Raw genomic sequence first — 24219 nt, forward strand, 5'->3', positions numbered from 1 at the left:
TTGGATCAAGATTTTTCGCAAATGCAAATAAACAGATCTGACCAATCGGACCACTGAGTTTGACAATTGCGCTTGTAGCTCAAAACACACACTGGTTCTGAATAATGATATGAAAATAGTAAAATAATTGTATTTTATGTCGGACACACAGCTAGAGGCTGCTCAGGCTCACTTGGCTGGGATACAGCTTCAACTCCTGGATGAAATTCTCCCTGCTGCTGCCTTCTTGCGACAACTGGAAGAATTCAGGACCTCAGTTTCTCCCTTTTCTTGCTTACAAATATCAGGATCACCGCATCATCAGTTGCTGCCGACAATTATACCCAACCCGCTAGGGTTTGATTGTGTTGATTCTTCGGTTTCTCAGTCTGAGCCGCCCTCTTGCTTGTTACGTTTGTTAAAAAAAAAAAGCTATAATGGGAACACCCAAAATACTCAGCTTGAAGCTCTGAGATGGTACTTCACTAACTTGAGGGTGATGTCACAGCAGCCATGTCTTTTATACACAGGTTTGATCAACAAAACAACTCATCTGCCACTCATACGGTTCGCTTGTCATTGTTAGGAACCGTATGCACTTAGCTGCACATTTAACCTGTTTTGCTGGTAGTCTCTCTCGCCAACCATTAATCCAGGGAATACTTCCATTATACACTGCAGTTTCCTGACTATCAATCTACTGCATACACATACAGTATTTTTCTCAGTGATCAGATCACACAGTTCTCAGCTGTCAGGCTACTCCTGTGCTCAGTCTTTGTTCACTCTTCTCCTGCGGCTTGATGCCAGGCATGCGGAGAAGCTGCGGATTTAGGTAAGTGTTGGATATGAAATCTACTTAAATGTAACTCTGGAGTCCTTTCAACAAACAAATGTGTCACAAAGTGCTCAAGAGGCAAAAGGAAAAAAAGCAGAAAATTGATTTTTAAAAAATAGGTCAGGTGTAGAAGAGACCAGAAACACTGCTCAGTCCGTGAGTGGCTGTGTGTAATTCCAGCCAAAGTGGACTTCATCAGATGTAAGACACAATGAAAAACCACATCAAGGTAGAAGAGGATTTTTCCTTCCTTTACTCTTTGGGTAAACCACAGAAATCCAACTCTGACCATCCCTGTTGTGTCTGCATGGCCTGTTGTGTAAAAAAAAAGAGATGGCTAGAGGCTCTCTCGTTCCATTTGTTCCTCTCTCTTTCACACAAGGACTAAACTGTCAACACTGCAGCACTCGTTTATTCAATGGGGTAGGGAGGGGCAAACGTACCACTGAGGGTGAGGAGTTTGCAGGTTTGCTTTGCTACCCAAACACTCCAACAGCTGCTCTCAATCTTTATTTTTAAGTTTGAAAGCTCTGATAAACCGAAGCATACTTTAGTTACACAGCGCTGTGTAATGGTGAAACTCTCATTCTGGGAGTGCATAGTAACATTCTGTTTCAGTGCTCCACTCACATTTATCTGACATTTAATGCAGTCTTAATGCTTCACTTGGCAGGGCTCTAACAGGACATCATCAGTTTTACAGGTTTACCTATTTAAAGCTCGCTGTTACAAACTAGACAGGATTTAAAAGACCTGTAGGTTCACCTGATGGACATAATAAAAGATGACAGGGATTTGCATTTTGGGGATTGTGGGATCTCGCCACACTTAGGACTAAATAGCAGGTCGTGTAAGTGCCTACATTTTCACATTAATGTCCTACAACCCTGCAACTTTCTGGAAGTGCAATAATAAATCAGTGCTGAACAATCTAGCTAAATCACAAATAAGATGTGCAGCTGAAGAAGTAGCCACAGGAGCACTTTTAAAGTTTAAAACTGTCAATACATCCTAACACTTATCTGGGTTTGGTTTGTGGCCGGCACATCTGCCTACCTCTTCCAGCTCATCTGAGGGGATGCCAAGTCAGCCAACATATATAATCTTTCCAGTGAATCCTGTATCTCTGCCTGGGCCTTCTTCCATACCCCCCAAAAAACCTTACCTAGGAGGTGTCCAACCACCAAGCAAAACCTCAACTGGCTTCTTTTGTTGTGGAGGAGCAGTGGCTCTACTCTGAGCACCTCTTAAATGCCCGAGCTCCTCACCCTATCTCTAAGGACGAGTCCAGCCACCTTTTGAAGGAACTCATTTCTGTCATTGCATCCATGACCTCATTCTTTCGGTCACTACCCAGACCTCGTGGCCATAGGTGAGGATGAGAAATGCTGATTGACCAGTAAACTGACACCTTCACTTCTCTGCTCCACTGTTGCTTCACCACAACAGATAGATTCAGCTAACCACTTTCATTTGTGTCATTTTCTCTATGTACAGCAGTGAAACTCATGTGTACTCTCTAATGGTTTTAGGTGTTTCTTGGGTGATTTTCCTTTTTTAAATTTGTAACCAGGTCACTCTGGCACTTCTTCTCATCCAGGGGAACAATCTGTCAACAGCTTGAATACTTTATTGCAGATTTCAGCCAATGCATTGACTTACTGACAGACAGCCCAGCAATGACGGGTTTTCCAGGATGTCTGCTGTTCATCCAGCAGTTCTAACAAGAGAATTTAAAAAACAATGAAAGTATAATTTACATATTAAATTACATTTATAGCTTGTCTGTGAAAAAAATCTAAGACCAAAGACTAGTAGGGTTTCCTTGCCCCACAGTCTCCATGCAGTCGTCTGTTTCGGTAGAGTCACAGCCAAGCTTTTATTGCTATCAACATCTAATCATGACAATTTCAGAAACAGTTCTAGCTGTTTTCTTCTTGACCCTTTTTGAACAGAAAGTGGGAAAAAATATAGCCAACAAAAAAGAAAAAGACACAAACTGTTTAGATATATTTACATTTCAGGAAACACATTTTTGTTTAGATACGTCCAAACCAGAGATCCCACAGTAACTTTGACCCGCCTTTCTATTTTCTGCGTCAAATGGTTGAGATCTTGTTTTGAGATCTATTCCCATGCATCATGCATGCAAATTGTATATATCACAGATGCAGCACGATTGTCCTCTGAGTTATGACGAATTCATTGGCACGCTCAGAAAGTCAAGCTTTGAAAAATAAGGTTAATATTCATTGACCTAAACCACAATCTCTTTTACAAACCTGCCCAAACAATGGAAAAAGAGCAGGAGAAGTCAAAGGAAATACTATGTTTGCCCTTATTTTCTGTTATATAGAACACACAGTTACAATAGTGGATGCTCATATTAAACATGACAAAAGTTTTAAATAAGACTTTCAGTGTAAGTCTGAGTAATCCCCAGAAAAGCTCAGGATCAGTTTTTTCTACTCTTCACTCTGTATGCCGGTGAAAGCTGATATCCATCATATGGCCCTTTCTCCTCTCCTTTAGTTTGCTTAAGGAGAGGAGAGTGTGCTGTTTCAGACAGGCAGTGAACTGAGGAGTTGCACCAAGTCTTAGTGTAAGATAAGCAAGCTATTCAAGACCCAAAGATCTCTTTTAAGCCTAAAAATTAATATAAAGAAAATTAAAAGTATTTTTTCTAAACATGTTGCAGTTCTACCTACCTCGGCCACTACCTCTTAACGTCAAGGTTATGCTTGACGGTCGGGACTGTGATGTTGTAACAGACCTGTAACCATTTACACTGGCAGTTGAGGTGCATTCGTGCACTCCTAGGCAATTTAGCTCAGATGTAAACATCACTGCGGTGCTGAAATGGAAATGTCAGCACTGCGAGAAATCATAACATGAAAAGAAAACACTAGTGGGGTTTTCTGTGGAAAATCTTATCTCTTTCAAGGGTAACAGCAGCCTCCCTCAGTGCCGCATGGGAATCCCATGTTTGCAAACACTGACCCGTTCGCACACCTGTGCCTGGAGCCTGGCCATGCTGCAGCAGGTTACCGAAATTGGAAGGTGCACAGCAAGTGTAAAGAACACCAGAGCACATGCTCGCAAAGCATGTGCTCCAGCAGCTGTCATGTCATTTTTGGCCCCCAAGGCAAGCTGCAAGCACTGAAACGACTCTGTTTTGTGCCTTTATTGTATGAATAAGTGCAAAATCCACAACAAACAGTTTACTACATTGCTGTGTGGTTAGAAAATCACGAGCAATAGTCCGTCTTTCTCCTGTCTGTGGTTTATTTTCTCGAGGTGTGTGTTCAAGCTTGTTTTTTCCTCTGAAAGGTAAAGGAATGCCTACCTGTAGGTATGTACATGTACTCTGAGTTAGAATTCACACCCGACCTGTGTGTGCGCAGACAGCAGACTTTCCTAAACACACAACACTTTGACCTCAAAATGTTTTGAAGCTTTCCACTCCCTCTCTTTCACACAGAGCTTTTATAACCACACACACACACACACACACACACACACACACACACACACACACACACACACACACACACTGACATCACTTTCCCTCTCTTGAACACACACAAATACATGCTACAGCGGCCGCGTCGCTTGCTTTTGCATCCACGCACGGGCACAAACTAGTATTCTTAAGAAATAATCATTGTGAATGCGGATGACTCACCTGGCTCATGGCAACAAAACATTCAGAGGGTAATTCACTGTTATGATTGGAATTCTGCCCTTCCCTGCACTTACCATAACAGCTCAGATGCTTGAAAGAGAGCGAGGTGGGAGGTGGCAGAACGTAAAGGGCAAAGGCAGATCCTCACAGCATAAATGAGTGTGCGATCTTAAATTCGCTTTGTTTGCACAGGTAGAATGTACTGAGAATTATGACAATATAGGAAGTTTTTAAAAAAGCCCAAATAAAAAAGATAGAAACTATTTAAATATATTTACATTTCAGGAAATACATTTTTGCTCAGATACGTCGGCACCAGAGATCCTGGCGCGACCTCAACACGTCTTTCTGTTTTCTGTTATCAAATGGCTGAGTTGGAAATCTATTTTTCAAGATCTTGTTTTGCGATCAGTTTTGGAATATAACAAACCCCCCAAGCCTTGATCATCACAGGCTTGAACCACAGCTTTTAGCGTATCACGGGTAATGCTTGAAAATTGTGGGACATTTCAGGTATTCTCTTATCACTACTCCACTTGCTGTTTCTCTGGCTGTTTAGCATTTTCCTTACTTTTGCCATGCTAGCAGGCCAGATGGTAGGGAATATGAGTTTTTAAAATAAAAGTCCTGGTGTATTAGTTGGAACATTCTACCAAACATTCCACACGTTATTCGTGTTTTATTTAAACTTTTTTTGCTTAGGCTTTCGGAGCTCCAGATTACTCTTTGAGCCTTTTGTCATAAATAGCTCAGTGATTACACAGAGCTTTTTATAGCATATCTGCACCTATGTAACAAATGGGAATGGGATTTTCTCATCCCCCTCCATGTCCACACTACATTTTGTTAAGTTTCTCTGCGCTGATGAACGCAGAGATGAATAAACACTTGAATGGAAGTTGAGCGGCAGACTGGACTGGATGCCTCTGTCACTCTGTGTGTGTGTGTGTGTGTGTGTGTGTGTGTGTGTGTGTGTGTGTGTGTGTCCTGCAACATCTGGAGTCAATTGGACAGCATTAGGGCTCAGACATTGCTGGGTGAAAATCCCTCTAGAGGATTTGCTGGTTTGGCACACTGCTCCACTAAGTCCCATCAATAAGTGTCCCTGACCTCACTGGGGTCTCCACGGTGACTACAGGTTTCTAACTGGTTCTGATTGGAGCCCCAAAGGTGAAAAAGTTCTACTAAATGCATTAAGGGGGTTTATTTTAGCTAACAGTTTGCAATGATAATCAAAATGGACTTGGGACAATACAGCACTAATGTGGAAAAATGATAGTTATCCCTTTTGACTCATTTCATTTTTCTGCATAAAGAAGCTGAAGCTGTTTACATCAAAGTTCCAAGAAGCTAAAGTTGAATTCAGACAACTTCAGGTAGTGATGTTTGCATTACTGTTAGAACCTATTCTTAGATCTGACGACAAGTAGGCAGGACTAACTGGTTAGCCTAAGGTTAAGCTTATTTCTGGTTTTATTTTACTAACTTTTGTTCGTGCACTTCTGCAGCTAGTTCAGGTGTGTTTATATCAAGTGTAACTGCACCAAGAAAATTACTTCGCGATGCAAAGGGACTGCTCATGTCTTGTTTTCTCAACTATTGGCTCGCTCAGTACCTGTGTGAAGTGGAAGAATGATGTTCCTTGTATTTCATTAGCTCTGCGGTCTGCCGCTGTAGTTTTCCTATTGAGTTGTGTAGAAAAAAACAAGTGTAAATCCAACAAATCCTACTGCTGCTTTTGTACTGTTGGTCGAATGGCTTTTTGCTTTCCTCACTATCATGCAGGTCCTTAACTTATCAGTGGCTCAATAAGATATTTTTAGAATGTCTACAGTTGTGCTCCTTTAGTCCGTCTGACTGTATTTTTGGATTTACACACTTATACAATGAACTATATCGCTCATTTCCAGCACCGTAGTTTTTATTCTTGGACTTCAATAGAGTAACATTGTCACAGTTCAAAATAATCTTTCTCTAATACTGGGCTTCAGTGCTTCCCCTTACAGTGGTTCATCCACTATCTCAAATAAGCTGCTTTTTCCTTCCTGGTTTTTTGTCTTTCAGCCAGCTTTATTTTGATTGGCTGCCACTTCTAAACAATAGGTTTGAACAGTAAGTGGGTGGGACATCTGAGCTCGCAGCGCTGTTTGCTTTAGATTGGCAGACTCCATTCTCACTGACATTACACAGAGCAAAGAGAAGAAGAAACTATCTGAATATGGGACTTTTGGCTCAGAGGGGTACATACAGTTCTCATTCTCATGTTTTTTTATTATATGCTTAATTTGATCATCCACAGTATATTTGCAAAAGTGTATCCATCCATCCATCCATCCATATTCTTCTGCTTATTCATTCCGGTTATAAGGTTCACAGGAAGCAAAGGTTTAGAAAGAAAATGTGTTAAAATAGAAGAGGTCCAATTTAATAGAACATTTATACCTTTAACAAATCAGTTATGTCTAGCATCCAATACTTACTGTCATGATAAGTAATTCTACTTTCCACTACATTTTGCAAAAATAATGTGTCCGTTTGTGAGCCGTTTGATGTTGCAAGCAGCTGGCTGTAAGCACCTTCATACGGATAAAAATTTAATAAAAGAAAAATATTCATAAGAACAAACCACACACAACAAAAACAGTAACGGCAGAAGTTGGCTGAGCCGCTGTGCAATGCATATAGCTCTACTTCACAAATAACACAGTTGTAGGTCCTTTTAGTAATCTAGTTGCTTTGTTGACAGTATTTGTTGTGTAACAGAAACTAAAGAACAACTGAGCACATAGAGACATTGCATCCACCTGAAAATGCAGTGAGAAAGGACATCAAATATAATTTGGCATTAATTAGGTGTGAGGATACTAAACACCATGCTGGTTTTATGTGCGACATAGGTGCAAAAACCCTGATTGGAGGTTCTGGTCAGGACATTGGTGTTTCCCCAAGTCCTCATTTTACTCTATGACTCTCAGTAAAGAGCTTTTCTTTGCTACCCTGTTACTTCTCCACAAACAGCAGTTAATCACTAATTAGTTTAAAGCTGGCGTCCTTACCTTTTTAGCCTGTCAGCCAAAGCACAAGTTTAATCACTTGAGTGGATCAGTCGATGGATCTATAGCAAGATAGTCGAGTCTATACAGGCAAAAGTATTCAAACGGCCAATTAAATCAAGCTTCATAAGAGGCTGAAAGTTCAGTGCGTGACTGATATTTTCTCTTGTATTCCATTCTGCCTGGAGAAAAAACGTTTCAGTCTTAAATGCTTGAAAGTTGACTGAAAGTGGAAAATAAAACCATAAGAGAGTAAATTACTGTCAGAAAAATATCTGCTGTCATGCCTCAAAATATGCAGTGAAATGCTTTTGGTCTTTGTTGTGTGTGAAGTTAAATTTGACCCAATATGCAAATGTTTATGGGTTTATGATTTTCTGTCCTCTGGTAGCATTTTAAAACAGTTCAGGCATTCCTTCTTAAGCATCAGTGTCAGCCGATCACTAAGCAGATCACCCTTCAGTTCGGAGGTTACACAGTGGAGTGCCTCTCAGTGTCCTTTTCACCACATCTTCTCAAAAATCCTTAATCTTCTCCCACAACTCTGCCTTAGCCTCCTATCACTGCTCAGCCATGATCATTTTTCAGTCGCTCCCCTTCCTACTCCCGCTCCCAGTTTGTATTGAAAATGACAATATGCGATGACCCTTTGAGCTCCTTGCTGTCATTTTGAAATCAGTCTTTGCGCCCTACTTTCCTTTTCTGTCCTATTTTCCGGAATCCTGGGACATGGGACAGGTAGACAAATCGTCTTGTGCTTTTTTGGGCACATAAGCACACATCCACATACATACACTATTTAGAAAAATGAAGGGAACGTGTGATCATCACAGTATAATGGAAATTCAAACTCCAGGGATCCCAGTCTGTCTAATTTGGAAGCATAAACCACTGTGAATCTGTTTCTCCTGCTTTGATGAAAGTGGCAACAGGTGCACTGGAAAGGTAGTGACCTCAGACCACCACTCTCTCCTCATCCATTCAGATTGATTTTTGCTAGTGTCCTTAGCTAGTGTTTGTATTGGTTCCTCTGACATGGCATATCAATATATACTATGGCTCTGAGCACAGCCTCAAGAGTGTTGAAGAGATACCAGGACACTGGACATTACCTGGGCATGGAAGTCATCCCATCAGCAGGACTGGTAGCTGCTCCCTTGTTAATCACACATGCCCTCATTTTTAATACAAACTGGGAACAGATGTCACAAGGGGAGTATCTCCTCCTGGTAGCTTCTCCACAGAAGGAGCACTGCCCTGCAAAATGACCTCCAGCAGGCTACTCATGACCAAACTGTCAGAAACAGTTCCTGGAAAACACAGGTGGGACCTGTGCTCACAGGAATGAATGTGAAGCAGTGGAAATGAAAAGAAAGGCCTCTCGTATACAAGTCCTCTGGTTGTGTTAAAAACCTGTATCAGAATTTGTTAAAGATTGTGTTAGATTTTACTGATGTTGGTGCATTTTGATGATCTTATTTTTAGATTAGTTTAAATTATTTGCTCGGTTTCTATTGTTGGAAAACAAGGCACATTAGAGTGAAGTTTTTGGGCTGGGAAGTCAAAACAGCATGCTAAAAGAAGCTAAATGGCATCTTTAATTTTTCCGTCTCTCTCTTTGCTCATCCTTCTGTTGGGACAATTCTAGCTTTATTTTTTGTGTGAATTAGACATATTGCGATCTCTGCAACAGTAGCATCAGTAGCTTAAGTGAAGATAACTGTATTATACAGGGAGTGCAGAATTATTAGGCAAATGAGTATTTTGTCCACATCATCCTCGTCATGCATGTTGTCTTACTCCAAGATGTATAGGCTCGAAAGCCTACTACCAATTAAGCATATTAGGTGATGTGCATCTCTGTAATGAGAAGGGGTGTGGTCTAATGACATCAACACCCTATATCAGGTGTGCATAATTATTAGGCAACGTCCTTTCCTTTGGCAAAATGGGTCAAAAGAAGGACTTGACAGGCACAGAAAAGTCAAAAATAGTGAGATATCTTACAGAGGGATGCAGCAGTCTCAAAATTGCAAAGCTTCTGAAGCGTGATCATCGAACAATCAAGCGTTTCATTCAAAATAGTCAACAGGGTCGCAAGAAGCGTGTGGAAAAACCAAGGCGCAAAATAACTGCCCATGAACTGAGAAAAGTCAAGCGTGCAGCTGCCAAGATGCCACTTGCCACCAGTTTGGCCATATTTCAGAGCTGCAACATCACTGGAGTGCCCAAAAGCACAAGGTGTGCAATACTCAGAGACATGGCCAAGGTAAGAAAGGCTGAAAGACGACCACCACTGAACAAGACACACAAGCTGAAACGTCAAGACTGGGCCAAGAAATCTCTCAAGACTGGTTTTTCTAAGGTTTTATGGACTGATGAAATGAGAGTGAGTCTTGATGGGCCAGATGGATGGGCCCGTAGCTGGATTGGTAAAGGGCAGAGAGCTCCAGTCCGACTCAGACGCCAGCAAGGTGGAGGTGGAGTACTGGTTTGGGCTGGTATCATCAAAGATGAGCTTGTGGGGCCTTTTTGGGTTGAGGATGGAGTCAAGCTCAACTCCCAGTCCTACTGCCAGTTTCTGGAAGACACCTTCTTCAAGCAGTGGTACAGGAAGAAGTCTGCATCCTTCAAGAAAAACATGATTTTCATGCAGGACAATGCTCCATCACACGCGTCCAAGTACTCCACAGCGTGGCTGGCAAGAAAGGGTATAAAAGAAGAAAAACTAATGACATGGCCTCCTTGTTCACCTGATCTGAACCCCATTGAGAACCTGTGGTCCATCATCAAATGTGAGATTTACAAGGAGGGAAAACAGTACACCTCTCTGAACAGTGTCTGGGAGGCTGTGGTTGCTGCTGCACGCAATGTTGATGGTGAACAGATCAAAACACTGACAGAATCCATGGATGGCAGGCTTTTGAGTGTCCTTGCAAAGAAAGGTGGCTATATTGGTCGCTGATTTGTTTTTGTTTTGTTTTTGAATGTCAGAAATGTATATTTGTGAATGTGGAGATGTTATATTGGTGTCACTGGTAAAAATAAATAATTGAAATGGGTATATATTTGTTTTTTGTTAAGTTGCCTAATAATTATGCACAGTAATAGTCACCTGCACACACAGATATCCCCCTAAAATAGCTAAAACTAAAAACAAACTAAAAACTACTTCCAAAAACATTCAGCTTTGATATTAATGAGTTTTTTGGGTTCATTGAGAACATGGTTGCTGTTCAATAATAAAATTATTCCTCAAAAATACAACTTGCCTAATAATTCTGCACTCCCTGTATTTAGTTTGTAGTGTTTTCAGACCTCATGTCACAATAATCACAATAAATGTTCAGGGATGTGGTTTATATGTGTAAATGCTTTTCAAAGGCTGTGTTTCATTACAGAATATTAGTTTTCAGTCTTTTCCAGCAGTGAGGTAAGTTTTGTGTTTCATTAAATAAATTTGCAGTTCGTCACGGTCCATGTCCTTCATGAACCTCAATGTAACCACACACACACACACACGAAACACCAATGAACACATACTAGAGACCATGGAGAAGACAAACACACTGACAGTTTTGTGTTGGACGATCGTGTACACACACGCAGTGTATTTATGTCTGTGGTTAACTTGGCACAATTACTGGCAAACAGTAGACTTGGATAGAGGAGGTGCACATAAACAGGCTTCACTGTCATTTGCCAGTGAGCAACAAAGAGGTGCATGGACACTTTAGATGCATCTATTAAGATAACTGGTGACACTTTTTGAATGTTGTACTTGTTTTGCAAAACCTTTCATTAGAAAATCAAAATGAAAAAAAGAGAAATCTGAAATCTGAAAACAAGCTGATAAAAACTCTTCAAATTCAATATTAGAAGTGAGAGAGTAGCACTGGAGCTTTATCTTTGCTCTTCACTCCGTGTGTTGTTTCCACACTCAAAAACAAAAGCTGAACAGACCACCTTGTATGCACAATCACAGTCCGCTTCTGTGTACACTGAATTCTTCCAGCCCTCAGACTTTTGTCCAGGCCAAAAAGGAAGTGCTGCCATATTTCACAGTCAGTGGTGAGCTGAGCAAAATTCAGTAGCAGATAAAAATGTTGGTGAACATTAAGTTACAGGACATGTAGGTGAAGGTAACACGTGAGACAATCTAAGCACAGAATGTAACATTTCATTAACAAGGGGATGATGAAATGAACATAAAACATTTGGATTCATAAAACATATAGACGTTAATAATGGCTGTATGTGTGATGTTTGTGCAATGTTTTGTTCAGGTTGGCCCACTTATTAAGGAGACGATAGGGGAAGATTTTGCATTAATCTAGGCAAATATTAAAAATTTGTGTTTTGCCTGGTTTTTATCGTCTCACTGAAATTATGCAACTGTACTTCCCTGATGGCAAGTTTCTTATCTGATTCATCAAGTATCTGCAATAATACAAAGCACCGGGCAAGAATTATCATTGCCTGATGCAACAAAACGCCATATTTATGAGAGTCTATTACCCATCACAACCATTGCGACACAGTCACACATCAACACACGAAACCTGTGTGTGGTCTTACTAAGATGCTGCCAGCCTGAGGCTGTCTGAATCAAAGGTGTGACAATTTCAAAAGCCATGGGCTTTTGCCTTTGCACTGTCAGACTGTCTGCAATCATGCATCTTTTGCAAAATCTCATGTACCTGTCAAGATTTCTAAAGTTTGTGCATGAACATATAAGCATGTTTTTCTGTGTGCAGCATCTTCCTGTTTCAACACAAGCTTGTTCCAGATTAACAGCTTCAGTGAGCGTGAAGAGCAGGTGAAACAAAGTTCTTGGCAATTTCACTCACTGTGTTTTCTACGGGAATGATTAGCTTAGATATTTAAGACACATCAATCTATGGGCTTAAAGTGCCAAAACTTTTACATTAGGTATAGATCATTCACGATATTTCTTGCTCGTCTAAAATTCCTTGCTAAAGTGAGTGTTTGTCACTTGGCTATGTTTGCTAAAAAAAACCTTTTCCTTACCATAGAAACAGTTCTGTGATCACCTGCCGCTGTTTTCTTCCTTGAATGCTTACTCTTTTTAATATTGCCAAGCTAAGCAGCATATTTCTTTTTGTCACAATGTACTAAATCATTTTATGATTAATTTATTTTGTTTTTATAATCCAAGGATGTTTTCCACTTGCGCTAAGGTCTCCTTTAACCATGAAGTGGTTAAAATCCACCTACTCAGATTTATTCAGATAAATCTAATTTTCTAATTTTCTCTAGATTTGGACATGAAGTCCCTACAGACGTCTTGTATAATTGTTAAGGTTTTTTTCTTGAAAAGTTTCTGAATTATTTGTTTGTATAAGTCTTGTGATATAAGTGATGTCTTGTGATTTCTGTGTGTGTAACAGGTCATTACATTCTTCTATCACTGCTATAAAGAGAGAAGACATAGGTATTTAGATAGCAAACAGAAACCTCATACAACATGGTAGGAAGCGACATCAATCACACAATCCCGGTGCTAAACTTACAGTCGCTCTAAAAGCTACTTTTAACAGCTCATTTGTTGCAAAGTAGCACCGCCTGTTTTATTTCACATCAGAAACCCTTCCTGATGCAACCCCAGGGAATTTGTTTCTCTGGCTAGAATCAAACCAGCAACCTACATAGCCACTGCAATACAAGGGCAAGAGTCCCAAAATATTCTAATTTCATTGAAAAAGTTCAACTTTATTTTGTTATACAGTTATACAGATATAAAATAATGTTTTGCACCATAAAAGCTGCTCCCAAAGAACACAGTACATGTCTCAGCATGGTATGCAGTCTGTCCTTAAGCTTTTCGGGAAAATGGCACCAAATGACCAGAATCTGAAAGTCGCATCCTTAAGAAATAGGAAAAGATTCAGGACCGACCTGACACAGAACATGTGACTCTTCAGCTTGTCTATCACTAAAGCCTCATCAGAAATGCTCTCAGTAGAAGGGTGGCTGACTTTTGTACAATACTGTATGTGTGAGGGCAACTAATACTCACACTAATACCTCATACGACAGAGAACCTATAGAGAACTCACTATCAATTGCATATCTACTTGGCAGTCAGGGAAGAATAATAAATCATTCTATCTGATACACACAAAAAACTACTCACATTTTTTGGCTTTCTCCAAAATCAATAAATCTTTTAAAAAAATCTCTTGTCATTTCACATACTTTAAACCCACAACCCCACCCCATTTTTCTTTAAAGGACGTTAAAGCTCACATTTGTAGATTTGTCTTCATCAAGCTCTTACCTGTCAAAACTTTGACTTACGTGTCAATGACCGCAAGAAGCAGAATAAAAAGCTTGTGGAATAAAGCAGTGGTATTCTGCAGTATGCTGATGATGTACTTGGCTCACACGAGAGCGAGCCGCTCTGAATGCAAAGGGTAAGTTGCTTCTTCAGGTGAAAGAGTTCAAGATTTGCTTGAACTGATGTAGCATCTGAAATGATGCCCCTTTATCCAGCCTGTTTAGGTGGATAAATTGGCGTCATTTCTGTTAAGAGGGACTGTAGTATAATAGGGGATCTTAAGGCTAATCTAACAATTTACTGCTCAGGCACTCAGTTATGGTCATGAGCTGTGTAAATAAAAGGGTGAGACAGCAATAAAACAGGCTGAAATATAGGCCGAAGTTCTTCACAGGGTGTCCAACATATACTATTTCTCCAACAATGTCTATAGAAAATGTTTTGAATTCCTTCTGTAAGAATCCTTAAATCTAAGATCTTACCTTCTATAGACCAGCGAACTTTCTCTGGTGTGTTGTCTTTTTGTCTGTGGTGTTCATTTTTAACCTTGAATTACACATGTCTGCTGTTAATGTCAGGTCTGCTAGCTACTTTTGCATATAGGGATACTGTATGTACTGCGTATAAAATCACAAATCTCCATGATGACTAAACAATTCTCGAGCTGTTAGACGTCTACTGTGTACTTCAACACAAGCCTCAATGGTGTTTTGTTTCATTTCTTCTCATTTGTTACACCCTTTCTTACTTCGCAGCCTAGAGGTTATGACAACTAAATACAAAACAAGCTGATAATCATTTGTTAATTTACTCAGAACAAACTCAGATTTTAAACCGTACTTGATCAACATCCGTTCAGTAACTGTGACATTGGCCTCATGAGTTTATCCTGCCTCAATTCAGACCCTGCTGACTTGGCATACTGTGATTATAAAAGCTTTAAAAGGACATTTGGAAAGAACTACTGCACAGACTGGCCTAACAACTATGAGCACTTCCTTTGTCCATCTTTAGAAAGAGGAACCAATCGAAATAAAGCCAGCTGTATCATGTTTGTTGGATTCTGAACCTGTCTGCAAACCGAAGTTTAATGCCTTTTATAATATATTTTGATCATGAACTTTTAAACAAAATAATCCAGCACCAAAAGCAATATCCTGTTTTTCCATTTTGTTTGTGTCTAAAGCAGATTTTTAAAAACACATTAATTTATTTTATGGTTCCATTTATCACTGAGACAGATTTTTGGCTCAAGCATTATCCTAGAATACTTATTTAGGATAAGTGGCCTGGTTCACAGACAACAGAACATTTAGCCAATATTCATTTTAAATTAATGTGAATCACATGGGGTTTTTGTGGTTGTGCAGGGCAACAAGGCCCCAAAATCCTGCATTCCTGTTTTAACCAGTTCTCTGACTATATTCAGGGCACAGTACCATCTGAATGTCACATGAAAAATGTATTTTTGTTGAGCAATTATCCATTTGAGTGTGAAGTACAGTGCTCAAAGGCACGCGGAGAATTTCTTGTAAACATGCTACGTAGAAGCGATTCTTGTTTAAGGGGTGAAGGTTGGGCTAAGAAAAACTGCAAGTTTACAAAAAGATCCTCATGATAATCTCACCCTAAAACAGACTGGTAATGAGCGATGGCTTTGTCACAGTGACACAGAAGCTCTGGTGACATGTAGATGAATGTGAGGGTTCCTCAGAAACTTCCCCGAGGGCTTAGCTATTTCTTCTTGTCCTAACATGCTTCGTTAATAATTTAGAGCATGTACACAGTGCAGTAACTTAGTGGTAACCAGCTCACAGTGAGTCAATAGTTTGGCGATTATGCCCGCCAGCTGAATGATTGCATCCCTGGGTTCTCACCTTCTTAGCAACTCGGGCAAAAAATTTAATTCACAAGAAAACCTTCAGTTTGGTCAAACTGCAATATATGAGCAGTAGTGCTTTGATACAATAAAGGAAAACTGAGTGGAAATTGGCATATTAACCCGTTCTCAAAACTCTATGGGACAATTCGTCATCACGTCACACGTAGGCTATTCTAAACTAGTAACCAAAATTGATGGCCTATTTGAGTTTTTCATACACTCCTTAACTCGCTCATCATTCCGGTCACTACATCGGTCCTATGTCACATGCCAACATATATCAATTTCCTGTCCTCTGTGAAAACAGACAGGCACCAATGTTTTCGGTAATCTATACGAGGACGTGAAAGTACAGTGACCCTGAAAATTCAAATGCGTCATATAATACTGTTTAGTGTTAGCTTGTCACGTCTGCAGCTTGTCCGGTATGTTACTGTTTCCCCCAAAACACTTCCATTGTGTTCCAAGACACACAAGCTGAAACGTCAAGACTGGGCCAAGAAATATCTCAAGACTGGTTTTTCTAAGGTTTTATGGACTGATGAAATGAGAGTGAGTCTTGATGGGCCAGATGGATGGGCCCGTAGCTGGATTGGTAAAGGGCAGAGAGCTCCAGTCCGACTCAGACGCCAGCAAGGTGGAGGTGGAGTACTGGTTTGGGCTGGTATCATCAAAGATGAGCTTGTGGGGCCTTTTCGGGTTGAGGATGGAGTCAAGCTCAACTCCCAGTCCTACTGCCAGTTTCTGGAAGACACCTTCTTCAAGCAGTGGTACAGGAAGAAGTCTGCATCCTTCAAGAAAAACATGATTTTCATGCAGGACAATGCTCCATCACACGCGTCCAAGTACTCCACAGCGTGGCTGGCAAGAAAGGGTATAAAAGAAGAAAAACTAATGACATGGCCTCCTTGTTCACCTGATCTGAACCCCATTGAGAACCTGTGGTCCATCATCAAATGTGAGATTTACAAGGAGGGAAAACAGTACACCTCTCTGAACAGTGTCTGGGAGGCTGTGGTTGCTGCTGCACGCAATGTTGATGGTGAACAGACCAAAACACTGACAGAATCCATGGATGGCAGGCTTTTGAGTGTCCTTGCAAAGAAAGGTGGCTATATTGGTCACTGATTTGTTTTTGTTTTGTTTTTGAATGTCAGAAATGTATATTTGTGAATATGGAGATGTTATATTGGTTTCACTGGTAAAAATAAATAATTGAAATGGGTATATATTTGCTTTTTGTTAAGTTGCCTAATAATTATGCACAGTAATAGTCACCTGCACACACAGATATCCCCCTAAAATAGCTAAAACTAAAAACAAACTAAAAACTACTTCCAAAAACATTCAGCTTTGATATTAATGAGTTTTTTGGGTTCATTGAGAACATGGTTGTTGTTCAATAATAAAATAATTCCTCAAAAATACAACTTGCCTAACAATTCTGCACTCCCTGTAGAGGAACACAGAGCAGACACACAGTCTCCATATCAGTCCAGCAGCTGAAAAAGTGGTCACTCACTGACAGCACCTCATTAAAGCAGCCTCATTTACTAGAGTCAGGGCTTTTATGGTAGTCATTATGAGAGCAGGGGTAAGATTAATTTCTCACGTTCATTTTTATTTTTTTTATGCACAAGTGTTTACAGGCCAGTCACACAGAGTTTTGGTCTAATGAAAAGTGGAAGAAAAACTCAAAGGTTAAGTGAATGGCATCTTAAGGAAGTGATGTCAAATACCAAATTGCTGAGGTTTTGACTTGTATAAACAGTTTCATTTAAAAAAAAAAAAAGGACGCCAGCAAATATTACTGTATAGAGTATCCAGATGTGTTATTAAATGGTGTTATCTTTTGGGGGGGGGGGGGGGGGGGGTGTCTTTGCAAGCTCTGGATCTGCAAGCCACCATACAACCCACATCACCCCCAGCTTCTCCTTTTCATGCTGCTGTAAACAGAGCCATACCACTAACATAAATTACTACAGGTGGAAATAATAATCTTCTTGTAATGATAGTCGTTTTAGCTGTTTCAGTTTGCTACAGCATTAAGAAGTGGGAGACTGATGGGAAAAGGCTGAACAGCTTCTTAGAAATATACATGTTCTATTTTGGAGCCATAGCTCAAGGCTGTGCAAGAGCTAAAGGTTTCTTTGAATAAAGACTCCACTTAATTCATTAAGGAGCATTTCAGATATGTTCCGGGGACACAGGAATATTGTGATGAAGCTCTAATAAAAAGTGTTTGCTGTTAAAAACAAATATGATCATCTTTGTCCCCACATGACTGTCATCTGTGTGTGAGTTTGCAGCAGCATTGCAGTGATACTTTTGAATGGGCCTGCAAACAACTGCGATGTAGTAAGAACAAAGAAATGTGTGTGTCAGTCCACGTGCTTGTCTTTTCTGAGCCAGTGATTACAAGGTGACATTGCTGTGCGTCTTCCTCCCCACCTTCCAACAGCTACATGAACTGGGCAAAATATTGCTGATGGGAACATGTCAACTCTTTTTGTTTGGGTCCACCTGTCAGCTAATTACTCTCTATTCTTTCCTTTTCCTCTTCTCCTCTCCCTCTAAGACATTGCAATATTAGCTGATGGCTTAGTGAACATGCTTGTGTCCTTTCGGCAGCACTTGCATATATAAAGAAATATCTAGACATGTCCTTCAAAGTTTTGCTTAATCTTAAAGATATTAATCGCATTCTCACAATCACACTGTAGCTGATGAGCATGCAGCAAGTTAGTTTAATTGCTCTTTCTTCAGCTACTCACTACACACAACTTTGGTATTTATGGTCATTCCAAAATATGACTTTTCGGAAAATGTTAAATTTTAAATTCTCTCTTTAAAAGTTTTTTGTTGTTGTTGTTGTTTTTAAGTTTGATGGATCCATGACTTTACAAAGCAGAGCTGGGGAAATGAAAAGCTGAAACGTGTTAGCTTAAATTTTGCCCAACTGCTAACGACTGTGGCTGTAGTAGAGCGCTGTTCATATGAGGAACTTTATTAATACGTGTAAGGGTCTTTCAGCTTTGTTTGTAGAGAAAGTCATGTGGTGATGAAAAATCTGCTTTTGGTGCAAATGCATAAATTTACACACGAATTTTAAAAATATATAGTCCACAGTCGTAGTTAATAAAGAAAGACTCCAAGAGATGACAGAAAACAGAGTTCTGTCTTTTTATAATTTGACAATGAAAGGCAACATCATGACTAAGTTCACTTGTTTCTTACAGCCAAGCCCTCTGTCACATAGGCCTAACCCATAATTAAGTATAATGCTAAACAATTTGACCTTAAGGATCTCTGTAATTAGTCATCGCTCGTTAGTATATGACAGTGATGCAAGACTGTTTAATAAGCAGCAGCGTGTTTTCTCCTGGTAAAATGTTAACCATCCAATTACAAAACTGCCTCTCCACCAAATAACATCTAAACTAAATTTTATTCTACATTTCTGCAAAGCAACTGATAGTTTCATGTTTTCTTTACATGATCGTTATCATTAGTTTAATGTGTTTATAAAGGACAAAGACACTTTTTGGGGACACAACCATGAATGCATGTATGGGAGTGAGGTTTTTATTATGCAAATGAATGTTACAGGCATTTTTTATGTCAAAGGACAATTATGGGACTTCTAAAAAAACATGTTATACATGCTGCGGCGTGTTATTTCCCGTAATGTGCTCAGTTAGAGACACGTACATACATGCACACTGGCTGTTATTTACACTGTTGAAATGTTCAAGTTTTCAGAAACATTTTTAACTAGTTAACATTAGTCTGAAGTCCTAACATTCCCCCAAAGAAAACTACGCACCCTTTCCCTTGGTGCATGTTGTCCATGGAGACTTTTATAACCCCTGCCCATTTGGAGCTAGGAATAGCCCCCAGCGGTGGTTTTTAAAGATTTTGTCCTTCTCTTAATGGCTGAGGTTCATGAGGTAGAGCAGGTCATCTGTTAAGAAGGTCAGTGCTTCAATCCTTGACTGCTCCAATCTACATGCCAAAGTATCCTTGGACAACATACTGAAACCTTAGTTATTGCCAATGTGTTCACCATAATGTGAATTTTAAAAAGCAGAACTCAGATTTGGAAAAAAGTGCATGGGTTAATGAGACATCGTAGAAAGCACCGTGAGTGCTCGAGTAGAAAAGCATTATATAAGAACCAGTCAATTTGCTAGTGTTACTATTCAGGTCTTAAACCTGTCAAAGTGTGAATTGGTTTTCAAAAGGCATCATGGCAAAACTGGCTCTGTATAAATAGGAAAGAGGTTGTCGTTAGCTGTAGGGTATAACTTGACAAGCTTTGTAGAAAAGCTTTTATTATGATTTCTAACCCAAGTTTTAAACGCAGGTAAACATTAGTGATAACCCTTATAGCAGACAAGTCTGGCCCGGATCTGGTGTCAAGCTGACACTGTTGGCTGACTTCTGGCATGGTAAGTGGTATGTCATCCAGATGGGCCAGGCCTGGCGTAGGTGGCACTGTTTATGTGATGACATGCCACATCTGTCCCGATTGTGGTTTGATAGAGCAGGCTCATAGAAAACAGGTCTGGCCTGGATCCGGCATCAAGCTGGCACTTCTGACTGACTGGTGTCATGGCAGGGTGTATGTCAACCAGATGTGGGCCAGATCTGGCAATGATGGCAATATTTATGTTATTTATGTTAGTGGTTTGATACCTGGCTCCTCCACTCTGTATGAATGTTGTTAGGAAGCACTCAGTTTAAAGAAAGTGTGTGATTGGGTGAATGTGGCATGCTGTATAGAGCACTTTGAGTAATCTGCTGGAGTAGAAAAGTGCTATGTGAGATTCACTGTCTGAACAGAGTTTTGTCATGTTACTTTTGCACTATTATGTTGTTATTACATGGCTTGTTTAAGGTACACATTAGGCTGACATCTGGGGCCAGAGCTGAAACTGTTCTGGGCCAGCGCAGGGCCAACAGTGTGTCTGCAACTGGCTTTGTGCTGGCCCATGTGTGGGCCACCTCTGGCAAACCAGATCCGGGCCACCAAAGGGCCATCATTCTTTGCGGTATGTGGGCCATGTGTAAGCACATTGTGTGGGCCAGATCCGGGCCACACCAATTTTGCTATGTGGGATATATTTCTGTTTGACTATCTTTTCACTCTGAAAAGGAATAAAACTTCAAATCAATCAAGTCCTGAGTTTTAGGAGGACAGAACTTTCATTTATAGTATCTTCTTCTTCTTTTTCTGTCATTGCAGATCTTACAGGTGAATCTAGTGATGTCCATCCTGCTGTATGTGATGGTCCTCGTGTACCTCTATGGTATTCAGGCAACCAACATGGGTAGCAGTCAACAGCAGCAGCAGCCAAGTCCAGACCCTTTAAACTCTCTCATAATCCAGCTACTTCAGGCTGACCTAACAAGGGGGAAGACCAGAGGGAACCAGAGCGAGCAGGGGAAAAGCAGAGACACTGAGCCGCGGGACACTCTGCCTCCCGTCAAGATTGAAAACTTTCCTTTGGAGGACAAAGGAGATGCAGAGGAGTGGCTAGAAACGCGTCACAGTGATGATTTTCTGATGGATCAGCCGGTGATGCTGTTGAACTTGGACATCCTTAGGCAACACAAGCGCTATAACTCACCGCGAGTGCTACTGAGCGACCGGCCTCCACTGCAGCCACCGCCATTGTACCTTTCTGATAATTTTGTGAGCAGTGTACCGGTCTTAGGGGCAGCAGGAAACAAGACACGAAAGAAGCGTCACACTGAGCACAAGAGCTACCGGGGGGAATATTCTGTTTGTGACAGTGTGAGCGACTGGGTGATGAATAAAACGTTAGCATACGACATCAAGGGACAGCGCGTGACTGTTCTGGCCAAGTTTAAAACCAGTGCCACAAAAGACATCAGACAGTTCTTTTATGAGACACACTGTCGGACCTCCAAGCCTGTCAAGGATGGCTGCAGGGGCATTGACGACAAGAACTGGAACTCACAGTGCAAGACGGCGCAGTCGTATGTTCGAGCACTGACACAGTTTCAAGATCAAGTGAGCTGGAGGTGGATACGCATAAACACTTCCTGTGTCTGTGCATTGTCAAAGAAACGTCGCAGGACGTAAGAGACTTGTTGGGAATTCTACTTCCTGTATAGGATTTTATTTCCTGCTCACAGTGCTTCCCATCACAGGATTATGTGTCATGCCGGTGACCAGCAAAAATCTGCTATAAAGTGATGCTTCTACTGAAGAATCTTAGGTCCATTTAAATGATATTTCAACATTAATGTGCTGCTCTAAATCCAAACGCTGGTGCAGCACTGAGGAACTCACTTAAGGGGATGGGTGGGGGTGTGGGGAGGGAGGCAATAAGTGTGTGAGAGAGAACTGTATATATAAATTATTTAAATTATAAAAAATGCATGTAGTTTATACATGTTTATCTATCTATATATGATCTATGACTATATTTGTGTTATTTATTGAAATAAGTCTTCTTCAAAAGGATAAAATGTTTATAAAAAGGAACAAAACAATCTAGGAACTCATTCAGAGACTGTAATACTGAGATGGGCTGCAAAGGTGCTTCACAGTAAGACTTTATGTGTGCCTTGACCAGTGTGGCTCCAGAGCTGAGCAATAGGACGTGGTAACTCACAGACAGCATTTGCTGCAAATGGTTTGGTGAGTGAACCTAAAAAAATGACAGAACAGCAGGGACCTACTGACCAATATGGAGCCCAAATTCTGACCGATTTGACATTTGTGATCATAGACATGTACACTGCATTCACAATTGACACTACTTTTATGATGTAATGCACAGCAAGCCCATTCTTTCATATGGGAGACAATTTTGACCAATAAAAAAAACTTCTTGTGGAACCTGCTGGCAGTGACTGGAGATTCAAGATTCACAGACCACCTTGGCTTTGTTCACCAATTTTTAATCTCAACTGGTATCTTGAGCTGTTTTTGTTTCTTCCTTTTAATAAAAATGTATATTTCTTAAAGTTGGAACATTTTCATTATTTAAATGCTAATATGAAACGCTTCCAGTTTTTCTGACTTATACCATTATTTACCTCTTTACAACAAATGCAGCCAATTCCAAACTGTTAGTTGTAAACCCACAGAGCTAACAAGAGTCTATAATTATCCAAATAAACATTTCCTTAATTACTTCAATTTAGGGGGGAAATTGAGTTTATTTATTAGCATTTATGCATTATATGTAATGTCTCTAAAATTTGATAAAAATAAAAAGATTCAGTGTTATAGTTATTCAGTTCACCTTATAATGCCAATCATCTCATAACATAACCCTGCAATATTAAGAGAAACTCTATGAGTTTGGTGATTGTGGGGAGGAAGAACACCCTCTTAAGAAGAGAAGCCAGAAAAGAAATAAAACGTGGCAAAAGTCTTTATTTTGTCATCTTTTACACTTACATGAGAGTCAGAAAACTGAAGTTCAGACTAAACAGACTGTTATGTTTATTCACTAATGATTGAAGATAGAGCATTTGTATTTTTCACATTTTAAAAAAATGTTTTGTTACAACGACAAAACCAACAATGGATTGATTCCAGTAAAAGGAAATGTCTGTGTCGCCAAACCAGTTACGGCTCCCCTGGATCTTTATCAGATTGTTACATTGAGTAACATTGTTGAGTACAGCTGAAACTATGGTGAACCACTGTTACAGACAATTATTCAGCCTTTTTATAAAAGAAAAATTACAACATATTTTTAGGACACACTTTAAGGATGATTGTCTTAAGTTAGCTATTGAGTGTCACAAACTGGAACCTAAAACACATGTATGGTTAGCTTTTGTATTGTCTTAATAAAAGCAAGCCTATAGATTTTTACTATCCTTGTCTTTATATCAGAGCTAGTTTGCAAATTTTCCAGTTCAATGGATATTTTACTCTACTACAGTAACTTGAAATGACTCGAATTTCAAAACGATCAGCATTTTTAATATATAAATTTAAATTAAATTGTATGAAAAAGAACAAAAAAAACAATTATTTTATCCAAAAACAGATCTTTTTTTTTTTTTAGTTCTAACCTAACTAACCTCAACTAATTTATTTTTAATGCCAGATTCTAACCAAGTTATTGGTAATGCCTAAACGTTTTGTTGTTGTTGTTGTTGTTGTTGTTGTTTTTTAAGCATTTGATTAAAAATGATACAAAGGATATGTTAAAATGATCTGACATGTATGACACAAATTTTGGTGTCTGTGTATCTAAACTGCAAAATGACTGACCAATCCCTCCAAACTGAAAAATATGCATTTTGTGTAATTAGACACAAATCAGTGCACACAAGACAGACTAATGTCGAGAGAGGGGGAAAGAAAGGGGTTTAGTAAAGGTTTAATAAATGGTTATTGCTTTCACTAATGACATGTTTTACATTTCCTTTGCAGCAGAGAGAGAGAACAAAGGTATCAAAGCTTCATCTGGTGGGGTCAATGTT

The 24219-nt window shown here is 39.9% G+C and overlaps 1 protein-coding gene across 1 annotated transcript in view; it reads left to right on the top strand.

Annotated features, from left to right (window-relative positions):
* Positions 1-22062, top strand: part of ntf3 (neurotrophin 3) — a 36907-nt gene extending 14845 nt beyond the window's left edge. Inside the window, exon 2 of the mRNA XM_085436489.1 lies at positions 20987-22062. Within this exon, the coding sequence (XP_085292615.1) occupies positions 20987-21850 (864 nt within the window). The 3' untranslated portion in view covers positions 21851-22062. The remainder of the gene's footprint in view (positions 1-20986) is intronic.
* The last annotated feature ends 2157 nt before the right edge of the window (positions 22063-24219 follow it).

The sequence above is a fragment of the Copadichromis virginalis genome, linkage group LG17, assembly GCF_057382275.1.
Source record: "Copadichromis virginalis isolate Kocher_CV1m ecotype Utaka linkage group LG17, C_Virginalis_male_GT1.1, whole genome shotgun sequence".
Classification (NCBI taxonomy): Eukaryota; Metazoa; Chordata; class Actinopteri; order Cichliformes; family Cichlidae; genus Copadichromis; species Copadichromis virginalis.